At 43.3% G+C, this 19,780-nt stretch overlaps 1 protein-coding gene across 1 annotated transcript; it reads left to right on the forward strand.

Annotated features, from left to right (window-relative positions):
- Positions 1–4,705: 4,705 nt before the first annotated feature.
- On the forward strand, positions 4,706–19,476 carry LOC139555801 (nucleoside diphosphate kinase-like). Its single transcript, XM_071369202.1, has 5 exons — positions 4,706–5,002; positions 16,471–16,601; positions 16,825–16,926; positions 18,057–18,169; positions 18,443–19,476. Exons 1-5 carry the CDS (start codon positions 4,852–4,854, stop codon positions 18,561–18,563), a joined length of 618 nt encoding a protein of 205 aa, XP_071225303.1. The 5' UTR covers positions 4,706–4,851; the 3' UTR covers positions 18,564–19,476.
- The last annotated feature ends 304 nt before the right edge of the window (positions 19,477–19,780 follow it).

The raw sequence follows: 19,780 nt of genomic DNA on the forward strand, positions 1-19,780 counted from the left end.
TTTCAATTTCCCAGTGATGGAGAGCACTGTGCTCTTGGAAACTTTCAACACTCTAGAAATAGTTTCCCAGATATATGCCTCATCATAATTCTATCTCGGAGCTCTACGGACAGTTCCTTCGACTTCATGTTATAGTTTCTGCTCTGACAGGCATTGTCAACTGTAGGACCTTATATATACAAATCAAATTTTATTTGTCACATGCGCCAAATACAACAGGTGAAATGCTTACTTACAAGCCCTTAACCAACAATGCAGTTTTAAGAAAATCCCTAAAAATGTAAGAGTTAAGAAAAATAAATGATTAAAGAGCAGCAGTAAATAACAATGGCAGGGCTATATACAGAGGGTACCGGTACAGAGTCAATGTGTCAATGTGCCGGGAGCACCGGTGTCGAGGTAATTGAGTACATGTAGGTAGAGTTATTAAAGTGGCTATGCATAGACGGAGTAGCAGCAGCGTGGGGGGGCAGCAATGTAAATAGTCTGGGTAGACATTTGATTAGCTGTTCAGGAGTCTTATGGCTCGGGGGTAGAAGCTGTTTAGAAGCCTCTTGGACCTAGACTTGGCGCTCTGGTACCACTTGCCGTGCGGTAGCAGAAAGAACAGTCTATGACTAGGGAGGCTGGAGTCTAGGGGGCCTTCCTCTGACACCGCCTGGTATAGAGGTTCTGGATGGCACGAAGCTTGGCCCCGGGGATGTACTGTGCCGTACGCACTACCCGCTGTAGTGCCTTGCGGTCGGAGGCCGAGCAGTTGCCATACCAGGCAGTGATGCAAACCGTCAGGATGCTCTCGATGGTGCAGCTGTAAAGTATTTTGAGGATCTGGGAACCCATGCCAAATCTTTTCAGTCCACTGAGGGGGAATAGGTTTTGTCGTGCCCTCTTCACGACTGACTTGGTGTGCTTGGACCATGTTAGTTTGTTGGTGATGTGGACGCCAAGTAACTTGAAGCTCTCAACCTGCTCCACTACAGCCCCATCGATGAGAATGGGGGGTGTGCTCGTTCCTCCTTTTTCTGTTGTCCATATTCATCTCCTTTGTCTTGATCACATTGAGGGAGAGGTTGTTGTCCTTGTACCACACGGCCAGTCAGGAAGTCCAGGATCCATTTGCAGAGGGAGGTGTTTAGTCCCTGGGTCCTTAGCTTAGTGATGAGCTTAGAGGGCACTATGGTGTTGAACGCTGAGCTGTAGTCAATGAATAGCATTCTCACATATGTGTTCCTTTTGTCCAGGTGGGAAAGGACTGTGTGGAGTGCAATAGAGATTGCATCATCTGTGGATCTGTTGGTGCAGTATGCAAATTAGAGTGGGTCTAGTGTTTCTGGGATAATGGTGTTGATGTGAGCCATGAACAGCCTTTCAAAGCACTTCATGTGCTTTGAGCATCAGAGGTGGTGTAGTACGATTCGATTTTAGTCCTGTATTGACGCTTTGCCTGTTTGATGGTTCGTCTGAGGGCATAACGGGATTTCTTATCAGCTTCCAGGTTAGAGTCCCGCTCCTTGAAAGCAGCGGCTCTAGCCTTTAGCTCATTGCGGATGTTGCCTGTAATCCATTGCTTCTGATTGGGGTATGTACGTACGCTCACTGTGGGGATGACGTCATCGATGCACTTATTGATGAAGCCAGTGACTAGTGTGGTGTACTCCTCAATGCCATCGGAGGAATCCCGGAACATATTCCAGTCTGTGCTAGCAAAACAGTCCTATAGCTTAGCATCTGCTTCATCTGACCACTTTTTTTTATTGATCTAGTCACTGGTGCTTCCTGCTTTAATTTTTGCTTGTAAGCAGGAATCAGGAGGATAGAATTATGGTCAGATTTGCCAAATGGAGGGAGAGGGAGAGCTTTGTATGCGTTTATGTGTGTGGAGTAAAGGTGGTCCAGAGTTACTAGGCTACTAGGAGCGCCGCCTCTGGGTGAGCGTTTTCTTGTTTGCTTATGGCGGAATACAGCTCATTCAATGCTGTCTTAGTGCCAGCCTCTGACTGTGATGGTATGTAAACAGCTACGAAAAATACAGATGAAAACTCTCTAGGTAGATAGTGTGGTCTACAGCTTATCATGAGATACACTACCTCAGGCGAGCAATAGCTTGAGACTTCCTTAGATATCGTGCACCAGCTGTTATTTACAAAAATACATAGTCCACTGGCCCTTGTCTTACCAGACGCCGCTGTTCTATCCTGCCGATGCAGCGTATATCCAGCCAGCTGTATGTTGATAGTGTCGTCGTTCAGCTACTACTCCGTGAAGCATAAGATATTACAGTTTTGAATGTCCCGTTGATAGTTTAAACTTCCGCATAGGTCATCTATTTTATTGTCCAAAGATTGCACGTTTGCTAGCAGAATGGAAGGAAGTGGGGGTTTATTTGATCGCCTACGAATTCTCAACCTGCCCTCCGGCCCCTTTTTCTCAACCTCCTCTTCACGCAAATCACAAGGATCTGGCCCTGTTCCCGAGAAAGCAGTATATCGTTCTCGTCAGACTCGTTAAAGGAAAAAAGGGATTCTGCCAATCCGTGGTGATTAATCGCAGTCCTTATGCCCAGAAGTTATTTTCAGTCATAAGAGACGGTAGCGGCAACATTATGTACAAAATAAGTAAAATAAGTTACAAACAAAAAAACACAATCGGTTGGGGGCACTTAAAACGTCTGCCGCCTTCTCCGGCGCCATCTTATGTGTTATAGATGGATGGAAGAAGTTTAAAAAGTTTTACTTTACTATTTAAAGCAAAGCAGTTACATATAGTCAAAGTTAAAGATGCACTATGCAGAAATCGCTCTGCCAGTTCCTGGTTGCTAAAATTAGAATAATTCGCTTAATTTCAGTTTGGGACAAAACAAGCAAAAAAAGAAACGTCCCTTTTTCAGGACCCTCTTTCAAAGATTTTTCGTAAAAATCCAAATAACTTCACAGATCTTCATTGTAAAGGGTTTAAACACTGTTTCCCATGCTTGTTCAATGAACCATAAACAATTAATGAACATGCACCTGTGGAACGGTCGTTAAGACGCTAAAAGCTGGCAAACCTGGTGCAGTCCATGAGGAGGAGATGCACTGCAGTACTTAATGCAGCTGATGGCCACACCAGATACTGACTGTTACTTTTGATTTTGACCAACCCTTTATTCTGGGACACATTATTCCGTTTCTGTTAGTCATATATCTGTGGAACTTGTTCAGTTTATGGCCCAGTTATGGAATCTTATGTTCATACAAATATTTACACATGTTAAGTTTGCTGAAAATAAACGCAATTGAGAGTGAGAGGACATTTCTTTTTTTGCTGAGTTTACCATAAGCCGACGTCGTTTTAGAGAATTTGGCAGTATGTCCAACCGTCCTCACAACTGCAGACCATGTGTATGGCGTCGTGTGGGCGAGCGGTTTGCTGATGTCAGTGTTGTGAACAGAGTGCCACATGGTGGCGGTAGGGTTATGGTTTAGGCAGGCATAAACTACTGACAACAAACACAATTGCATTTTATCGATGGGCCAAAACGACATTTAAAAAAAATACTTTTACCCCTTTTTCTCCCCAATTGGTAGTTACAGTCTTGTCCCATCGCTGCAACTCGCCTACGGACTCAGGAGAGGCGAAGGTCTAGAACCACATGTCCTTCGAAACACGATACTGCCAAGCCACACTGCATCTTGACATACTGCTCGCTTAACCCGGGAGCCAGCCGCACCAATGTGTCAGAGGAAACACTGTCCAGCTGGCGACCGGGGTCAGCTTGCATGCGCCCGGCCTGCCACAAGGAGTCACTAGAGGACGATGGGACAAGGAAATCCCGGCTGGCGCTGGGCCAATTGTGCGCCGCCTCGTTTTCCCAGCCACGGCCGGCTGTGACAGCCTGGGATCGAACCCGGGTCTGTAGTGACGCCTCAAGCACTGGCCCTTTATTGTTGGCAATTTGAATGCACAAAAATACCTGAGGCTAATTCTTTTTAAAGGTATCTGTGACAAACAGATGCATATCTGTATTCCCAGTCATGTGAAATCAATAGATTAGGGCCTAATTCATTTATTTCAATTGACTGATTTTCTTCATGAACTGTGTAAATCTTCGACATACTTCTTATTAGTGTGGCTTGACCATCCACTTTCATGGGATTTGTGACGTCACTCCCAACCTTTTATTATATTCACTGTAAACAATTTAACTTTTGACACAAATCAGCTACTGTGACCACTTTCCCAACTTCAAATTCTTCAAAACTTTTAGCAACAGTAACTACACTGAACAAAAATATAAACGCAACATAAAACTATTTCAAAGATTTTACTGAGTTACGGACTCTTGCATGGGAAGCACTACTATTGAGTAACCCAGGAATGTCACGAGTTATTTGACACGAGAAAGCGCGAAAAAAATTGCTCTACAGAGCAATAGGCACAATGAATGGCTAAATTACATCCGGACACGAAGGGTCCGCGGAGCTCCCACTGATGCTCCTCCTCCTCACCACTCTATAGGAGCTAGTGACGACCGAGGTTGAGGGGTCGTCAGTAGTTAGCACAGCCGCAAAGTCATAAACAGCACACATTTCTACAATTTATCTTATTAAAATCGAATTATACACACGGTTAACCTTATGCTGAACCTTAAATGAAGACCCCAACGCATGATTTTTTATTTTGACTTTGTGGCTGTGTTATCTAGTGGAGACGGGTTGAGGGACCATCTCCATGCGGCCGCTTTGTCGGAGGTGGGACTAGTGGTCGTTGTTGAGGAAGGCTAACTATCCTACTAACGTTACGATCTTACTGGTAGATAGATACATGTTAAAGAATCTCACAGGTCGACAATAACTTTGGCTTGTTTAAATAATGGTTCAATTTCAAAGGTGTTGGCTGAAAAACCTTATCCTGCAGAGTCCGTACTGTCGGGGAGTTCTACCATCGAGAAAAAGTTATATCCCTGAGTTCGCATTTTGCCTCCTGTTTGGACATCGACGCGCTGGATACAGTACCACATCAGGTTAGTAGCCCACTCTAGTCTAACATACTATAGTAGTAGGCTATAGTAGGCTATTCATGATTTTGTTGAACTTTTATAATGAAGTTATTTTGTCTGCAAAAGTTGTAACTGGACACACATTCCACTGGCGCAACGTTTGGAGTTAGTTGCAATGAAAAAACGACATGTGGGCAGAGAGGAAGAGGAAATGTGAGAGTGCGTACTCCGCACACAAAAATAAGACAACGAAGTGAGGAATTTTTGTATGGAGGTCATTGCCTCCCTTCTATCTTTGAGGACATGTATTTCCATTGTTAGAGCGGTCACTTGACTATCTTGTCAATATAGATAATCTTTGATATAGGCTTTTTACAGTATTCATGTCTCCAATTACATTGCATTAAACTGGCTGGCTAAATTGAGTTATTGGACGTCCCATTTAGCCTTGTGAGAGAAATGGCGCAAAGCTGCCCAAATGTTCTGTCCAAACGCAAATACACCTCGCACGCGATACCGTTTTGGAAACATTTCGAATTTAACTTTAATATTAGCGATAAGTAATTGTTCTAATAAAAAAGATACACTTAACTGTAGGGATTAAAGTTCTCTGTCACTGCGACGGATTTCCGTCATATGGATTCTGGAGAGGTCGTTTTTGAGATGTAGATCTGGGGGTGTTTGGAGATTAAAGCCTACTACAGACATATGGTATATGTTCAACTAAATATATTCCCAAATAAATGTTTTCTCAAATTGTATTTTCTTTGTTACGCTGTGTGCACTAAACGGACATGCATGATTGTAGCGGACACTTCAATGTTCAGACTAAACTGGAATTAAATAGTCTACAACTCGCACCACCGTGTTGCTCAACTCAAACAGCGGTGTGTAGGCAATTCAAAGCCTATACTTCATCACTCAGGAAGTAACTTTCCAGTGCTTCTATTTTTGACATAATGTTATTAAAACTACATCATACAACCCCATATTAGAATAGTTTACCTATTTACTTAGTCGGCTTCTATGCGAGAGTAATATTCCTCTCGAGGTGCAATCAAAATTGGGAGAGCCATAGGCGGTAAAGATGTATTCTGGCAAGCAGTCAATGCACAACAATTCTTGATGCAAGCGCAATTCTTGATGCACACTTTGAAAGCAGTGTTGGCCTTTGTTAAAAAAAGAGGGGGATCCTAGTTTTACACTGAACAAAAATATAAATGCAACAATAAACATCCAACATTTTCTAAGATTTTACTGAGTTACAGTTGATATAAGGAAATCAGTCAATTGAAATTGAAATACCTTTTTCTTTAAAGGTATATGTGACAAACAGATGAAAATCTGTATTCCCAGTCATGTGAAATCCATAGATTTGGGCCTAATGATTTCACATATATGTAAGAAAATGTAGGCACTCACTACTTACTGTAAGTCGGTCTGGATAAGAGCATCTGCTAAATTACTCAAATGTAAAATGGAATACAGATATGCATCAGTTGGTCACAGATACCTTTAACATAAAGGTAGGGGCGTGGATCAGAAAACCAGTCAGTATCTGGTGTGAAGACCATTTGCCTCATGCAGCGTGACACATCTCATTCGCATGTAGTTGATCAGGCTGTTGATTGTGGAATGTTGTCCCACTCCTCTTCAATGGCTGTGTAAAGTTGCTGGATATTGGCGGGAACTAGAACATGCTGTCGTACACGTTGATCCAGAGGCTCCCAAACATTCTCAATGGGTGACATGTCTGGTGAGTATACAGGCCATGGAATAACTGGGACGTTTTCAGCTTCCAGGAAGGAATTGTGTAGAGATCCTTGTGACATGGGGCCGTGCATTATCATGCTGAAGCATGAGGTGATGGCAGTGGATGAATGGCACGACAATGGGCCTCAGGATCTCGTCACGGTATTTCTGTGCATTCAAATTGCCATCGATAAAATGCAATTGTGTTCATTGTCTGTAGCTTATGCCTGCCAATACCATAACCCCACTGCCACCATGGGGCCCATCTTCCTCTACTGTCTCAGCATAAGACACCTTCTGCACTACTCTGATCCTGGCAACCTCAACCTGCTTTTCTCTCACAGGACACCTGATCTCCAGCACCATGGGTAGCCCTACAGTTTACACACACCGATACTACACATTCCTTTGTCTCATGTCCTCCTGCGCACTTCTCACATCTAGGAATTTCCCTCGTACACACTGCTACCACATGACCATAAGCTTGACACCTAAAACACTGTAATGGGTTTGGGACAAAAGCCAACCGACACATCCTGACTTGACTTTGTCTGGTAAAGACTCTGCATCAAATCTCAGGATTACAGATCGTGTCTTCTCTGTTTCACCACGCTCTCCACCAGGTTTGCGTCACAACAAACGGCGGGTGTCACAGACACCGGGAATCTTCAACTTCAGTTGACCCTCAACACTTAGTCACCCCAGTTAACACTCCTTTCAACAGCGCCCTGCTCCGGAGAGGAAAGTAAGTCCTATTTCTTCTCCCCAGTTTCGTGGTGTGGAGCACACGCTCCCCCTGGAAGGCAGAAATGCAAAAAATCTACAAGATTCCACTTCCACAAAATATCTACACCATTCCACTTCGAGTCACTTTCACCAACCCAACAATCTCCAACCTCTTTTCCACCCAACCTGACACCACATATCGTTTTGCCAGAAGGCAAAGATCCATTCTGTCAAAAAATCTCACTCCCACTGGGCCAGAATCATCTTTGTCTTCATCAGGATGAGGCTCAAACTCTGCGATCTTCACCACACCTGCCACCGTAGTTAATTCATCCTCACTCTCCTCATATTCAATTTCCTTAGCTCTTCCAAAAGTTCTGTGTGATCCACCTCTGCATATTCACTCAAAACATGTTCCACTTTTCAATTTTTCTTCCTGTCTGCCATCTTCTCCTTGATCAGATCTTCCAGAAGGCTTGTGCATTCATTCCCCCATTCCATATATGCTTAAGTTCCACTTCCCTCCTTTTTTCCCTTTCCACCCATCTTACCCTCACCTCATGGCCACACCGGCAGCCATTGAACCGAAAAACTATTCTGACCTGTACCCCTGTGCGGCATTATTTTACAAATGCAGTTTTACAACCAGAGTTTCAAGTATGCTTTAGGAGCAGTTGTGCAACAAAGCTCTTAAAGGAGCAATGGCGTCTTAAACTGGCAATGGCATACTTTGTAATATAAACCTACAAATACTTTTTTTTTTGTGAATAATTCTTTATATATTTATTATAAAATAATAACAATCAGGATGTTGTGTCCAATGGGGTAAATGCAGATGGACAAACCCCAAGCTTCATCCTATGTAAATTTTATTGCCACTATGCTGCATCAGTTAGGCTACAGGTGATAATGCTTATTGCTAATAGCACATCTAATAAATAGACCATGCATAGGCTAGATACATGGTCCAATATGTTAAAATAATTGAAACATTATTTTTGCCAATATGTTTTTCGGCCCATTTCTGGAAGTGGAAATTATATTTTAGATGGTGTCAGCATAATTTATTTTCATACATTTTGTAGTAGAATTCACCAGAACTAAGCTTCTCAGTCCTTCTACATAAAAATTATCCCGAGGAGGACCTTGGATCCTCTAAGCAAGGGGACTGGAATTGGTCAAACTAGCAGTTTAATAAATGCGCAAAATGATCTTCTTTCCCTAAAAGAAATGATGGTCATGACTTTCTGACATGAAAGGGGAGGTTGGCTCCAGACAATTGATCTGAGATCGACTTAAGTTTCAGTCATGGGATTTTTTTTTTCCTCGTTAACCCCTGAGACTGCTGTACAAAATGCGATCCAGCTGGAAATGTGGAATGGAATTGGGCAATTCCACCGTAAAAGCCAAATGATGGTCAATCCGAAATCTGCAGTGGCCGTACAGTATTTAAAATGATGCCGCCTACAGAGAAGTTGGAGTGTTCAGACTTCTTGCACTTCGGGGAGCTGTTATACACATACAATAAATTGTTGTGCACCACACATAGTGACTCAGGGCTAATCTCTATAGCCATCCAGCTAATTACAAGCAACTGGTTAAACGAGAAGACCTTACCTCTTCTGAGATGTTGGAGTCCGTTTCCCGGTGCTGCACCGTTTTTCCACCTGCATCTCCATCCCAAATATTTTTGGGCCTGTTACAATAGATCAATCATGATGGATTTGACAAATATCCACTTTGTTAGATCAGATTTATAGAATCTGCGCCACTCCATTGTCCGTCTGTCTCCAATGGTCTGCATTCTATTGACCTCTTTACCACATCTATCCCCATTACCTCCCTGATCTCTTTCCAGGAGTTCAAACTCATTTTAGTGTCTTTGAAATCCATACACGAGGTATCATGAAGATGTATCTTATTTGTGAACCTGTTTTGATAGCCTTTCGTCAAAGTTCCCCATGTTTATTGTCAAGGAAATGAGTTTGATGATGATGGTTTGAGGTCCAGATTGGGAATTTAGCCCGGACACCAGGGTTAACACCCCTACTCTTACGATAAGTGCCATGGGATTTTTAATGACCTCAGAGAGTCAGGACACCCGTTTAACGTCCCATCCGAAAGACAGCACCCTACACAGGGCAGTGTCCTGTGGCATTGGGATATTTTTTAGACCAGAGTAAAGAGTGCCTCCTACTGGCCCTCCAACACCACTTCCAGCAGCATCTGGTCTCCCATCCAGGGACTGACCAGGACCAACCCTGCTTAGCTTCAGAAGCAAGCCAGCAGTGGTATGCAGGGTGGTATGCTGCTGGATCAAGGGTGAGATGGAGGTAGAAAGAGGGGGGTGTATTTCTTTCTTTCTTTGAGAGGGGGGTGTATTTCTCTCTTTCTGTGAGAGTGAGAGGCGTAGCAGCTTTAGCAGCAGGACTCTGGCAGATCAAACATTCTTCCTCTGGATTAGAGAAAGGTAGAGAGAGATAGAGGGGGAGAGCAGCTCTTTTGTCGTCTCTGATAAACGTAATTCTTAAAGACAGGCCGTAACAACAAACATTAGTGCTGACCTTTTAGAACAACAATTGTGTGTGTGAGAGATGGAGAGGTGACCGTCTCTGTGGGAAAGTGATGTGCTTTCCTCTCGCCCTTCAGCGCTGTGGCACCATCAATAATTCACCAGCGCATCACACAATTCAATGCTGCACAGCACCCTCTATACCAGGGGTAGGCAACTAGATCGAGCCGCAAGCCGATTTTTGTTGGAGTGAATGGTCGGGGGGCTGGAAAATAACTAAGCCCCAAAATGTATTATTTTCAAATACAATAATTTCATACCTTGATTACATTAAGACACAATCACATCTCTTTTTTACATTTGTGGGAATACTTGGGAACAGATCTTGGGGGGCCTAAAAATATTCACTGGCGGAAGCCTGTTTCTGACCCATGATCTATACCGTCTCTCAACCCACACTTACTATTTCTATCTCTACCTCCCCACCTCTCTGTCTACAATCCCTTTATCTCTTTCTCTACCCTTAAGGCGTCAGCATGCTTCAGTTTGGCTGGCACCTAGCCGAGAACCTTACGAGTGTGCTCGCATGCTCCCTTAAAAAACCTTCTCTTGAAATCCAAGAAAAAAGCAGCGATAGTACTGTTTGTCCATTTTGAGAAGCCGTAGCCAGTATACACTTCCTCAAAACAGTCAGAATTCATCTAAGATAACTCAACTCAAGAAATCTAACATTCATTTTGATGTTTTTTTCCAAGGAGATCTTAGTCGCGCAATTTTATATTAACTAAGACGTGTGGTGCAGTATTTCTCAAGATTTCCTTTTGCATGAAAACGAGTCTGTCGTTGAATGACAACACATACTTTATTGAAGAATCCATACTCTTGACCAATCACTGACTTCAGCTTGCCTTGAGAAAAAATGTTGTGTGCCAAAACAACGTCAGCACAAGAACTGTTCATCAGGAGCTTCATGAAATGGGTTTCCATGGCCGAGCAGCTGCACACAAGGCTAAGATCACCATGCACAATGCCAAGTGTCGGCAGGAGTGGTGTAAAGCTCACCACCATTGGACTCTGGAGCAGTGGAAACATGTTCTCTGGAGTGATAAATCTGGGTTTGGCGGATGTCAGGAGAACGCATAGTGCCAACTGTAACGTTTGGTGGAGGAGGAATAATCATCTGGGGCTGCATGGTTAGTGCTAGGCCCCTTAGTTCTAGTGAAGGGAAATCTTAACAACAACATACAATGACATTGTAGACGATTCTGTGCTTCCAACTTTGTGGCCACAGTTTGGGGAAGGCCCTTTGCTGTTTCAGCATGACAATGCCCCCGTGCACAAAGCGAGGTTCATACAGAAATAGTTTATGGAGATAGGTGTGGAAGAACTTGACTGGCCTGCACAGAGCCCTGACCTCAACTCCGTCAAACACCTTTGGGATAAATTGGAACGCCGACTGCGAGCCAGGCCTAATCGGCCAACATCAGTGCCCGACCTCACTACTGCTCTTGTGGCTGAATGGAAGCAATGTTCTGAGTGGAAAGCCTTCCCAGAAGAGTAGAGGCTGTTATAGGAGCAAAGGGGGGGACCAACTCCATATTTATGCCCCTGATTTTGGAATGAGATTTTGGACAAGCAGGTGTCCACATACTTTTGGTCATGTGTATATCCTGATGCCTAGTCACCGTACCAATGCATATCTAACCCTACCACTCCAGTATCTATGCACATTGTAAATATGGTGTTGGTACTGAGCCTGGAACTAACCCTGTATATAGCGTACTTACTTTCTCGTGTTCTTCTTATTTCTTATGTTTTTGTTCTACTTTACTTTTTTAAATAAATGTTTTATAGTACTACTGCATTGTTGGGATAGAGCAAGCAAGCATTTCACTGTAGTAGTGCACATGACAATTAAACTTGAAACTTGATCCAGCTATGGTCCAAACGTTCAATTGAGAACTCAAGGGCTGGGTATACCCACCTTGGGTTAAGGCTAAGTAGGCCTATAAATGTTTATTTTATTCATGACAACAGAATTCCATGGCAGTCAGAGTTAAGGCTATCCTGCTGGCTATAGTAATAGGGATATCATTATATTAGCCTACCTCAGAAAGATATGAGAGGCGTCCATATCTGGGTCACAACACCGCAGGAAACCTACCTGCTCTGCGTTCTCAGAGTTCACTGAGTTCATGGCGACAGGACAGCAGCACAGGGCCGGCGGCAGAACTAATTAGTTGGACGTGCTTTTGATTTCCATAGGGGGTCACGTTTTTTTCACGAGGCCTATGAAAACTTCAACGGCAACCAAACAATAGTCACTTTGTGAGTAGCGCATTTTAAGGACAACACGTTTCAAATTAGAAATTGAAGGACTAATTTGGCCGCTGCACCGAGAGATCTACACAAATATTCAAGCACTTTTTTGTTGTTGTTTCCTGTCACTTTTCTCTTCAATGTCGCATTCGATTCCCGATCACCTTCACTGTCACCAGGCAGATTGTTTACTACGTTTTATAAAGTTAATAATCACTCTATAAAGCAGGTAGGCCTATCTGCTATATCTCATACTCCACTTCTCTTATCGTAATCCCTTACCCACCAGGAGCATATTAGCTACAGTGTAAGCGGTTACGGTGAGATACGAACTGGCCTATGACACGATGATGGTTGCGGCTGCGGAAAAAGTCGCAAGGTATACTCCGATCGTCCCGTACGTGATAAGAGCCCTGAAAGTGAGGAAGGCAAAGGTGTTTGGCTTCCCACTGGGTGCCCGAGGCGGCTCGGTCCTCAAACAAACTCTCCTCGTAGGCTATTTTAAATATTTATGTAGTTGTTACTCATTTTATAATTCAAGAAGCCAGGTACATTTTATTGCATTGTCTCTTTAACATCCATTTTTTACTTTTATATAAAAAATATATATGTGTATGTCACAGCCCATGCTCCAAACAGCCTCTGAACAAAGAAAAAACATCCTGATAAAGGCCATGGACAACCTGGAAAAAAAGCAAACTCGGTCTCTGCAACCAACAACGGGAAATTGTGGTATAAACCAAATTGGCCCACATAAAGAGAGGAGGAATCCTGGTGTTCACCAGAGACATTCCGTTCTTGAATAGACTTCTCACTCTTTGGCCCGAGGACGCCTTCGCTGGGGCACAGCTGTCATGCCTCCTAACACAACAAAGGAGGAATGGTTTACCCCAGGACAGACCCTCCAAACAGGTCATCATCTCAGGGCTCCACACTGCCATTCCAGTTAAAGAAGTCTGTGCCGAGCTGGAGAAACAGAATCCTCACCAGACAAACTCACCTCCTCGCCACATTTATCAGAATTCACCTCCAAACCAGAAGACTCCATACAACTACTACAGGAAGGCTTCTTCATGCATTACTTTCACTACAGAGTTGAAAAGGCAAATCCACCCACCATACTTAAACATTGTTTCAAATGCCAAGAATTTTAAAAAAAATAAATACTGTAAGGCCACAATGAGGAAATTACCTTTTGGGTCAAGGGAGACACTGATTTTAAAGCCCTGTTTATACCTGTCCCTAAAATGCGTCCTTTTCTTATAATGCAGTTATATAGTTTCGGAAGCTGTTTTCATTTCAGAGCATCTAATTTGTAAACATTTCAACTGGTATAAATTATTACTTTTTTTGGTCGCACAAAAAATGAACCCCTGACCAAATCAAAGTGCTTCTATGTTTTGTGACGTAAGTCCCAAGACAGTGCAATCAATACCTGACCACGAGTTGGCGTTTTTAATTTATTTTAGCAGGGAGTCCCATTGAGACCAAGGTTTCTTTTGCAAATACTTAAATTAAAGCGCAGCATAATTGCAAAAAAACAAGCACATTCGTCTGTGAACTGTTCCTCCACCAACAATCGGAAATGCCCGAAGGCACCAATCTGTCCAACTGTTGGGTAATCTTAAGATTGTTCCATAAGTGAGGTGTGAAGAAACTAAAAGCCATTTTACCTAAATCTGTACTGACATAAGGAATTTCAAGAGTTAGCCATCCCTGTGAGCGGGTATGGTATCTCATGCTTTCATAGGTTAGTAACGATGTTAGGCAATGTGGGAGTTTTTGCGTAAGAGCTTTGTAAATTAACAGAATGCAATGTTCCAACCTATAAAACACCAGTAAGGGCCAGCCGCTTTCTGAGAGCGAATGCAATGATGAGTGCAAAATTGATCTATAGAAGAAATCCAGTTTTATTTTCAGCTTCTTAGTTAACTCCCCTATGTTTGTTTTAAAAGACAACTTATCAACGATCCAAATGCCCAGGCATCTACAGTGCATTCAGAAAGTATTCAGAGCCCTTGACTTTTTCCACATTTTATTACGTTACAGCCTTATTCCAAAATTGATTAAATCATTTTTATCCTCATCAATCTACACAATACCTTATAAGGACAAAGCGAAAACAGTTTTTTAAAATTATTTTTTAAGCAATTTTATTAAACTGAAACCTTATTTACATAAGTATTCAGACCCTTTGCTATGATATTTGAAATTGAGCTCGGGTGCATCCTGTTTCCATTGATCATCCTTGATGTTTCTACAACTTGATTGGAGTCCACCTGTGGTAAATTCAAATTGATTGGACATGTCTATTATATAAGGTCCCACAGTTGACAGTGCATCTCATAGCAAAAACCAAGCCGTGAGGGCGAAGGAATTGTCTGTAGAACTCAGAGACAGGATTGTGTCGAGGAACAGATCTGGGGAAGGGTACCAAAACATTTCTGCAGCATTGAAGGTCCCCAAGAACACAGTGGCCTCCATCATTCTTAAATGGAAGAAGTTTGGAACCACCAAGACTCTTCCTAGAGCTGGCCGCCCGGCCAAACTGAGCAATCGGAGGAGAAAGGCCTTGGGCAGGGAGGTGACCAAGAACCTGATGGTCACTCTGACAGTGCTCCAGAGTTCCTCTGTGGAGATGGGAGAAACTTCCAGGAGGACAACCATCTCTGCAGCACTCCACCAATCAGGCCATTATGGTAGTGGCCAGAGAGAAGCCACTTCTCAGTAAAAGGCACATGACAGCCTACTTTAAGTTTTCAAAAAGGCACCTAAAGACTCTGACCATGAGAAATTAGATTCTGTGGTCTGATGAAACCAACATTTAACTCTTTGGCCTGAATGTCAAGTGTCTCGTCTGGGGGAAACCTGGCACCATCCCTAGGGTGAAGCATGGTGGTGGCAGCGCCATGCTGTGGGGATGTTTTTCAGCAGCAGGGACTGGGAGACTAGTCAGGATTGAAGGAACGATGAACGGAGCAAAGTAGATATATCTTTGATGAAAACCTGCTCCAGAGCGCTCAGGAGCAGGCTGGGGGCGAAGATTCACCTTCCAACAGGACAACGACCCTAAGCACAAAGCAAAGAGAACGCAGGAGTGTCTCTGAATGTCCTAAAGTGGCCCAGCCAGAGCCCGGACTTGAACCCCATCCAACCTGACAGAGCGTGAGAGGATCTGCAGAGAAGAATGGGAGAAACTCCCCAAATACAGGTGCCAAGCTTGTAGCGTCCTACCCAAGAAGATTTGAGGCTATAATCGCTGCCAAAAGTGCTTCAACAAAGTACTGAGTAAAGGGTCTGAATAGTTATGTAAATGTAATATTTCTGCTTTTTGTTGTGTGTAAATTGATGAGGGGGAAAAACAGTTTCATCAATTTTAGAATGAGGCTGTAACCTAACAAAATGTGGGGAAAGTCAAGGGGTCTGAATACTTTCCGAATGCACTGTATAAGAAGGGACACTGTCAATTTGGGCTCCATTGAAGGTGCAGATACTTTTTACATTTACATTTTAGTCATTTAGCAGACGCTCTTATCCAGAGCGACTTACAGTAGAGTGCATGCATTTTTATTACATTTTTTTTTTTTTTTACATACTGAGACAAGGATATCCCTACCGGCCAAACCCTCCCTAACCCAGACGACACTATGCCAATTGTGCGTCGCCCCACGGATCTCCCGGTTGCGGCCGGCTACGACAGAGCCTGGGCGCGAACCCAGAGACTCTGGTGGCGCAGCTAGCACTGCGATGCAGTGCCCTAGACCACTGCGCCACCCGGGAGACCTAGATACCAAGATACTTCAATCTTGGGAGTCATTATAGTGGGCTCTAGAAAACATGTACTACAGATGCAAAGGACAACCATTATAGTCCATCGAGCCCATTTCAGCCATTACCGGAGTGTGTTTGATAGGACCGCAGAAACGTTTGCAGTGACCTAACAATAACGCAGAAAAAGAAAGGGCACAAGCAAGAGTTGGAAAGAGTCGCAAGAGTAAAATGAAAGCAATCAATCCAGTGAGATTTAAGTAACAAGTGAGATTTAAGTAACAAGTGGATTTTGCACCACTAAAACACAGGACATTTCTGTCTGAAATGGAGAAATCTACAGGTGGGCGGGGCATGCGCGTTGCTAAAAGTTTAATAGAGCACGTGTGTGAGAGTAATTCTTCTCTGTGTATAGGGATCCCTGGTGTGAGAGAACGTACTCTAGTTGCAGTGAAACCAGATGGGGTCCAGCGTCGCCTTGTGGGGCATATCACGCAACGCTTTGAACAGAAAGGCTTCAAACTGGTGGGCCTGAAGATGCTACAGGTGAGAATGTCCAATTCCAAATGAACCCCAAAGCTCCTGCCTCCTAGGCATCTGAAAGGATTGGATAGGTATAAGCAATATGATAATAAGCAATATGATAGTAGCCTCAACTTGTCCTCTGATATAATATTTGTAACTTGTCATGGATGTGGTTTATTCATAAATGTCTATGTAAATACCAGACTTTAAAATAAAGGTTAACCCAATGTTGGCTTTCTTTCAGGCGCCAGAGGAGCAGCTCTCTCAGCATTACCATGAGTTAAGGAGGAAGCCGTTTTACCCCAGTCTCCTGCACTACATGACCTCTGGTCCCATAGTTGTTATGGTGAGGGTTCCTGCCTCTATCTAGCATCATAATCCAAACTTCAATTGCTCCGTTTCAGGGCTCGATTCAGTCCGTAGCTCCGAAGTTCAGCGCTATAGCGCGATTGAAAGGTAAAGGCTGGAAATGACGGCTCAATTGGAAATTATCTTTTACATTTCAAGCATGCTATAGCACTGAACTTCATCGATACGGATTGAATCAGTCCACACTGTTTTCTCACTTCACTGATCAGTCTGGGTGTCCTCTAATAGATGGACGCCTGGACAGTTATTTCTATAAAATAACGGGTACAATCAGCTCTTAAGGCCCTTGCTGAAGTACCTTGCACAATGGTAGTAGATGGTTGCCATGATCTGAGACCAGCAGCCCTCCTTTTGCCAGTTCAGTTAACTTTTTCATCACTCAGCCCTAGACTCTAACCACCTCCTCTGGGCTACCTACTGTACCATTATTCAATTCGTTTTGAGTAATGACCCTCCAAATCGGTTTTAGTGAAAAGATGGCCAGATGAAATGAGAAGCCCCGTTTTATACCTGGTGCTAACATACGTCCTTTGTCCTGACATTCTGATTCTGCCCACATTTATAGACGGGTGTAGGCAATTTAAAATAAGCATTCCACCGACTCTAGAGGCAGTCAGGGCTGTAGTCATGTGTCTGGATATCTTACAAGTGTAGCCTAGCGGTTAGAGCGTTGGGCCAGTAACCAAAAGGTTGCTGGTTTTGAATACCTGAGCCGACAAAGTGAAAAATCTGTAGATGTGCACTTGAGCAATGCATTTAACTCTAATTTGCTCCAGGTGCGCTGCACTACTATGGCTGACCCCATAAAACAACACATTTCACTGCACCTATCCGGACGCATGTAATCACCCAGGATAAATGGGGCTAGAGTGTGAAACAATAATTAAATAAAGCAATTCATTTTAGATTCCCAGACTACACTGCCTTATGTTAAATTCAAAACCACCTAACCACTTGTGTAGGGATTAGATAATGGCAGTGGCAGTGTGTTCAAATATTGATTTAGTGCCAAATTGATTGACTTTCAATTAACTTGCTGAATTTACTGATTTTGAAATAGGATTGCCCTAATCCTGATGGCGAACTTCATTCATTCTTGTTGTCTAGGTGTGGGAGGGTTATAATGTGGTCCGGACATCCCGGTTCATGATAGGAGACACCAACCCAGTCGAGGCCCAAGCAGGCACCGTCCGGGGGGACTTCAGCATTCACATCAGCAGGTGAACCTTTTTCAACAAAGATTCACATTGAAAGATGTTTCACATTAAAATAATTGGCACAATACCCTTTTCAACAAATATTTTAATGATAATTGAATTGGACGACAATATGAATTTTGAGGCATAAAAATAAAAGGATGTACAGTATAAACATTGAACTTTATCATTGAGTGTTTTTTTGAAAATTGGAGCATCATTTCAATGGCAAAATACTAAACTGGACTTCAAGCCATTAACAATGAACTAATGAATGTAGGTTTGTGTTTTTTATAGAAATGTGGTCCATGCCAGTGATTCAGTAGAGGGGGCTCAGAGGGAGATCCAGCTGTGGTTTCATCAAAAGGAACTGATGGATTGGGACTGCTGTGACCACAGTAGTACCTACCAGATATGAGAAAGAGATTGTAGGCAGAGATAGAAAGAGAGAGTTAAGCATTTCATTATACTGTTGTATCCTGTGCATGTGACAATGAAACTTGAAAGAGTGAACAAGGTAGAACGACCAATAGGAATAGTGGCTCCATAACCATACCTACCTCTTTGTGTCTTGCTTGCAACACTCAGTGTCCCACGTGCAATACTCATCCCTCTCCATCGTGGGTGGCTCTAATACCCCTAAGCCTCTCAGCTACTATTATAGTGTTTGGTCCTCACCATATGTACAGTGCGTTCAGAAAGTATTCAGAGCCCTTGACTTTTTCCACATTTTGTTACGTTACAGCCTTATTCTAAAATTAATGAAATCGTTTTTTCCCCCCTCATTCATCTACACACAATACCCCTTAATGACAAAGCAAAAACAGTTTGTTAGAAATGTTTGCAAATGTATAAAATATAAAAAGCTGAAATATTACATTTTACATAAGTATTCAGACCCTTTACGCAGTACTTTTTTTGAAGCACCGTTAGCAGCAATTACACCCTAGAGTCTTCTTGGGTATGACGCTACAAGCTTGGCATACCTGTATTTGGAGAGTTTCTCCCATTATTCTCTGAAGGGTCTCTCAAGCTCTGTCAGGTTGGATGGGGAGCGTCGCTGCACAGCTATTTTCAGGTCTTTCCAGAGATGTTCGATCGGGTTCAAGTCCGGGCTCTGGCTGGGCCATTCAAGGACATACAGAGACTTGTCCCAAAGCCACTCCTGCGTTGTCTTGTCTGTGTGCCTAAGGTTGTTGTCCTGTTGGAAGGTGAACCTTCGCCACAGTCTGAACCTGCTCCAGAGCACTCAGGACCTTTCATCAAGGATCTCTCTGTACTTTGCTCCGTTCATCTTTCCCTCAATCCTGACTAGCCTCCCAGTGCCTGCCGCTGAAAAATATCCCCACCGCATGATGCTGCCACCACCATGCTTCACCGTAGGGATGGTGCCAGGATTCCTCCAGACGTGACGCTTGGCTTTCAGGCCAAAGAGTGCAATCTTGGTTTCATCAGACTAGAGAATCCTGTTTCTCATGGTCAGAGTCCTGTAGGTGCCTTTTGGCAAACTCCAAGCGGGCTGTCATGTGCTTTTTACTGAGGAGTGGCTTCCGTCACTCTACCATAAAGGCCTGATTAGTGGAGTGCTGCAGAGATGGTTGTCCTTCTGGAAGGTTCTCCCATCTCCACAGAGGA

The sequence above is a fragment of the Salvelinus alpinus genome, chromosome 2 (genome assembly GCF_045679555.1).
Source record: "Salvelinus alpinus chromosome 2, SLU_Salpinus.1, whole genome shotgun sequence".
Classification (NCBI taxonomy): domain Eukaryota; kingdom Metazoa; phylum Chordata; class Actinopteri; order Salmoniformes; family Salmonidae; genus Salvelinus; species Salvelinus alpinus.

What these genes read in the sequence shown, in the direction of transcription:
- LOC139555801 (XM_071369202.1), top strand. Translation starts at nt 4,852, where the DNA reads ATGGTTCAATTTCAAAGGTGTTGGCTGAAAAACCTTATCCTGCAGAGT. An exon ending in TGGATACAGTACCACATCAG is followed by an intron (nt 5,003 to 16,470) that starts GTTAGTAGCCCA and finishes CTCTGTGTATAG; the next exon opens with GGATCCCTGGTGTGAGAGAA. An exon ending in TTCAGCATTCACATCAGCAG is followed by an intron (nt 18,170 to 18,442) that starts GTGAACCTTTTT and finishes TGTTTTTTATAG; the next exon opens with AAATGTGGTCCATGCCAGTG.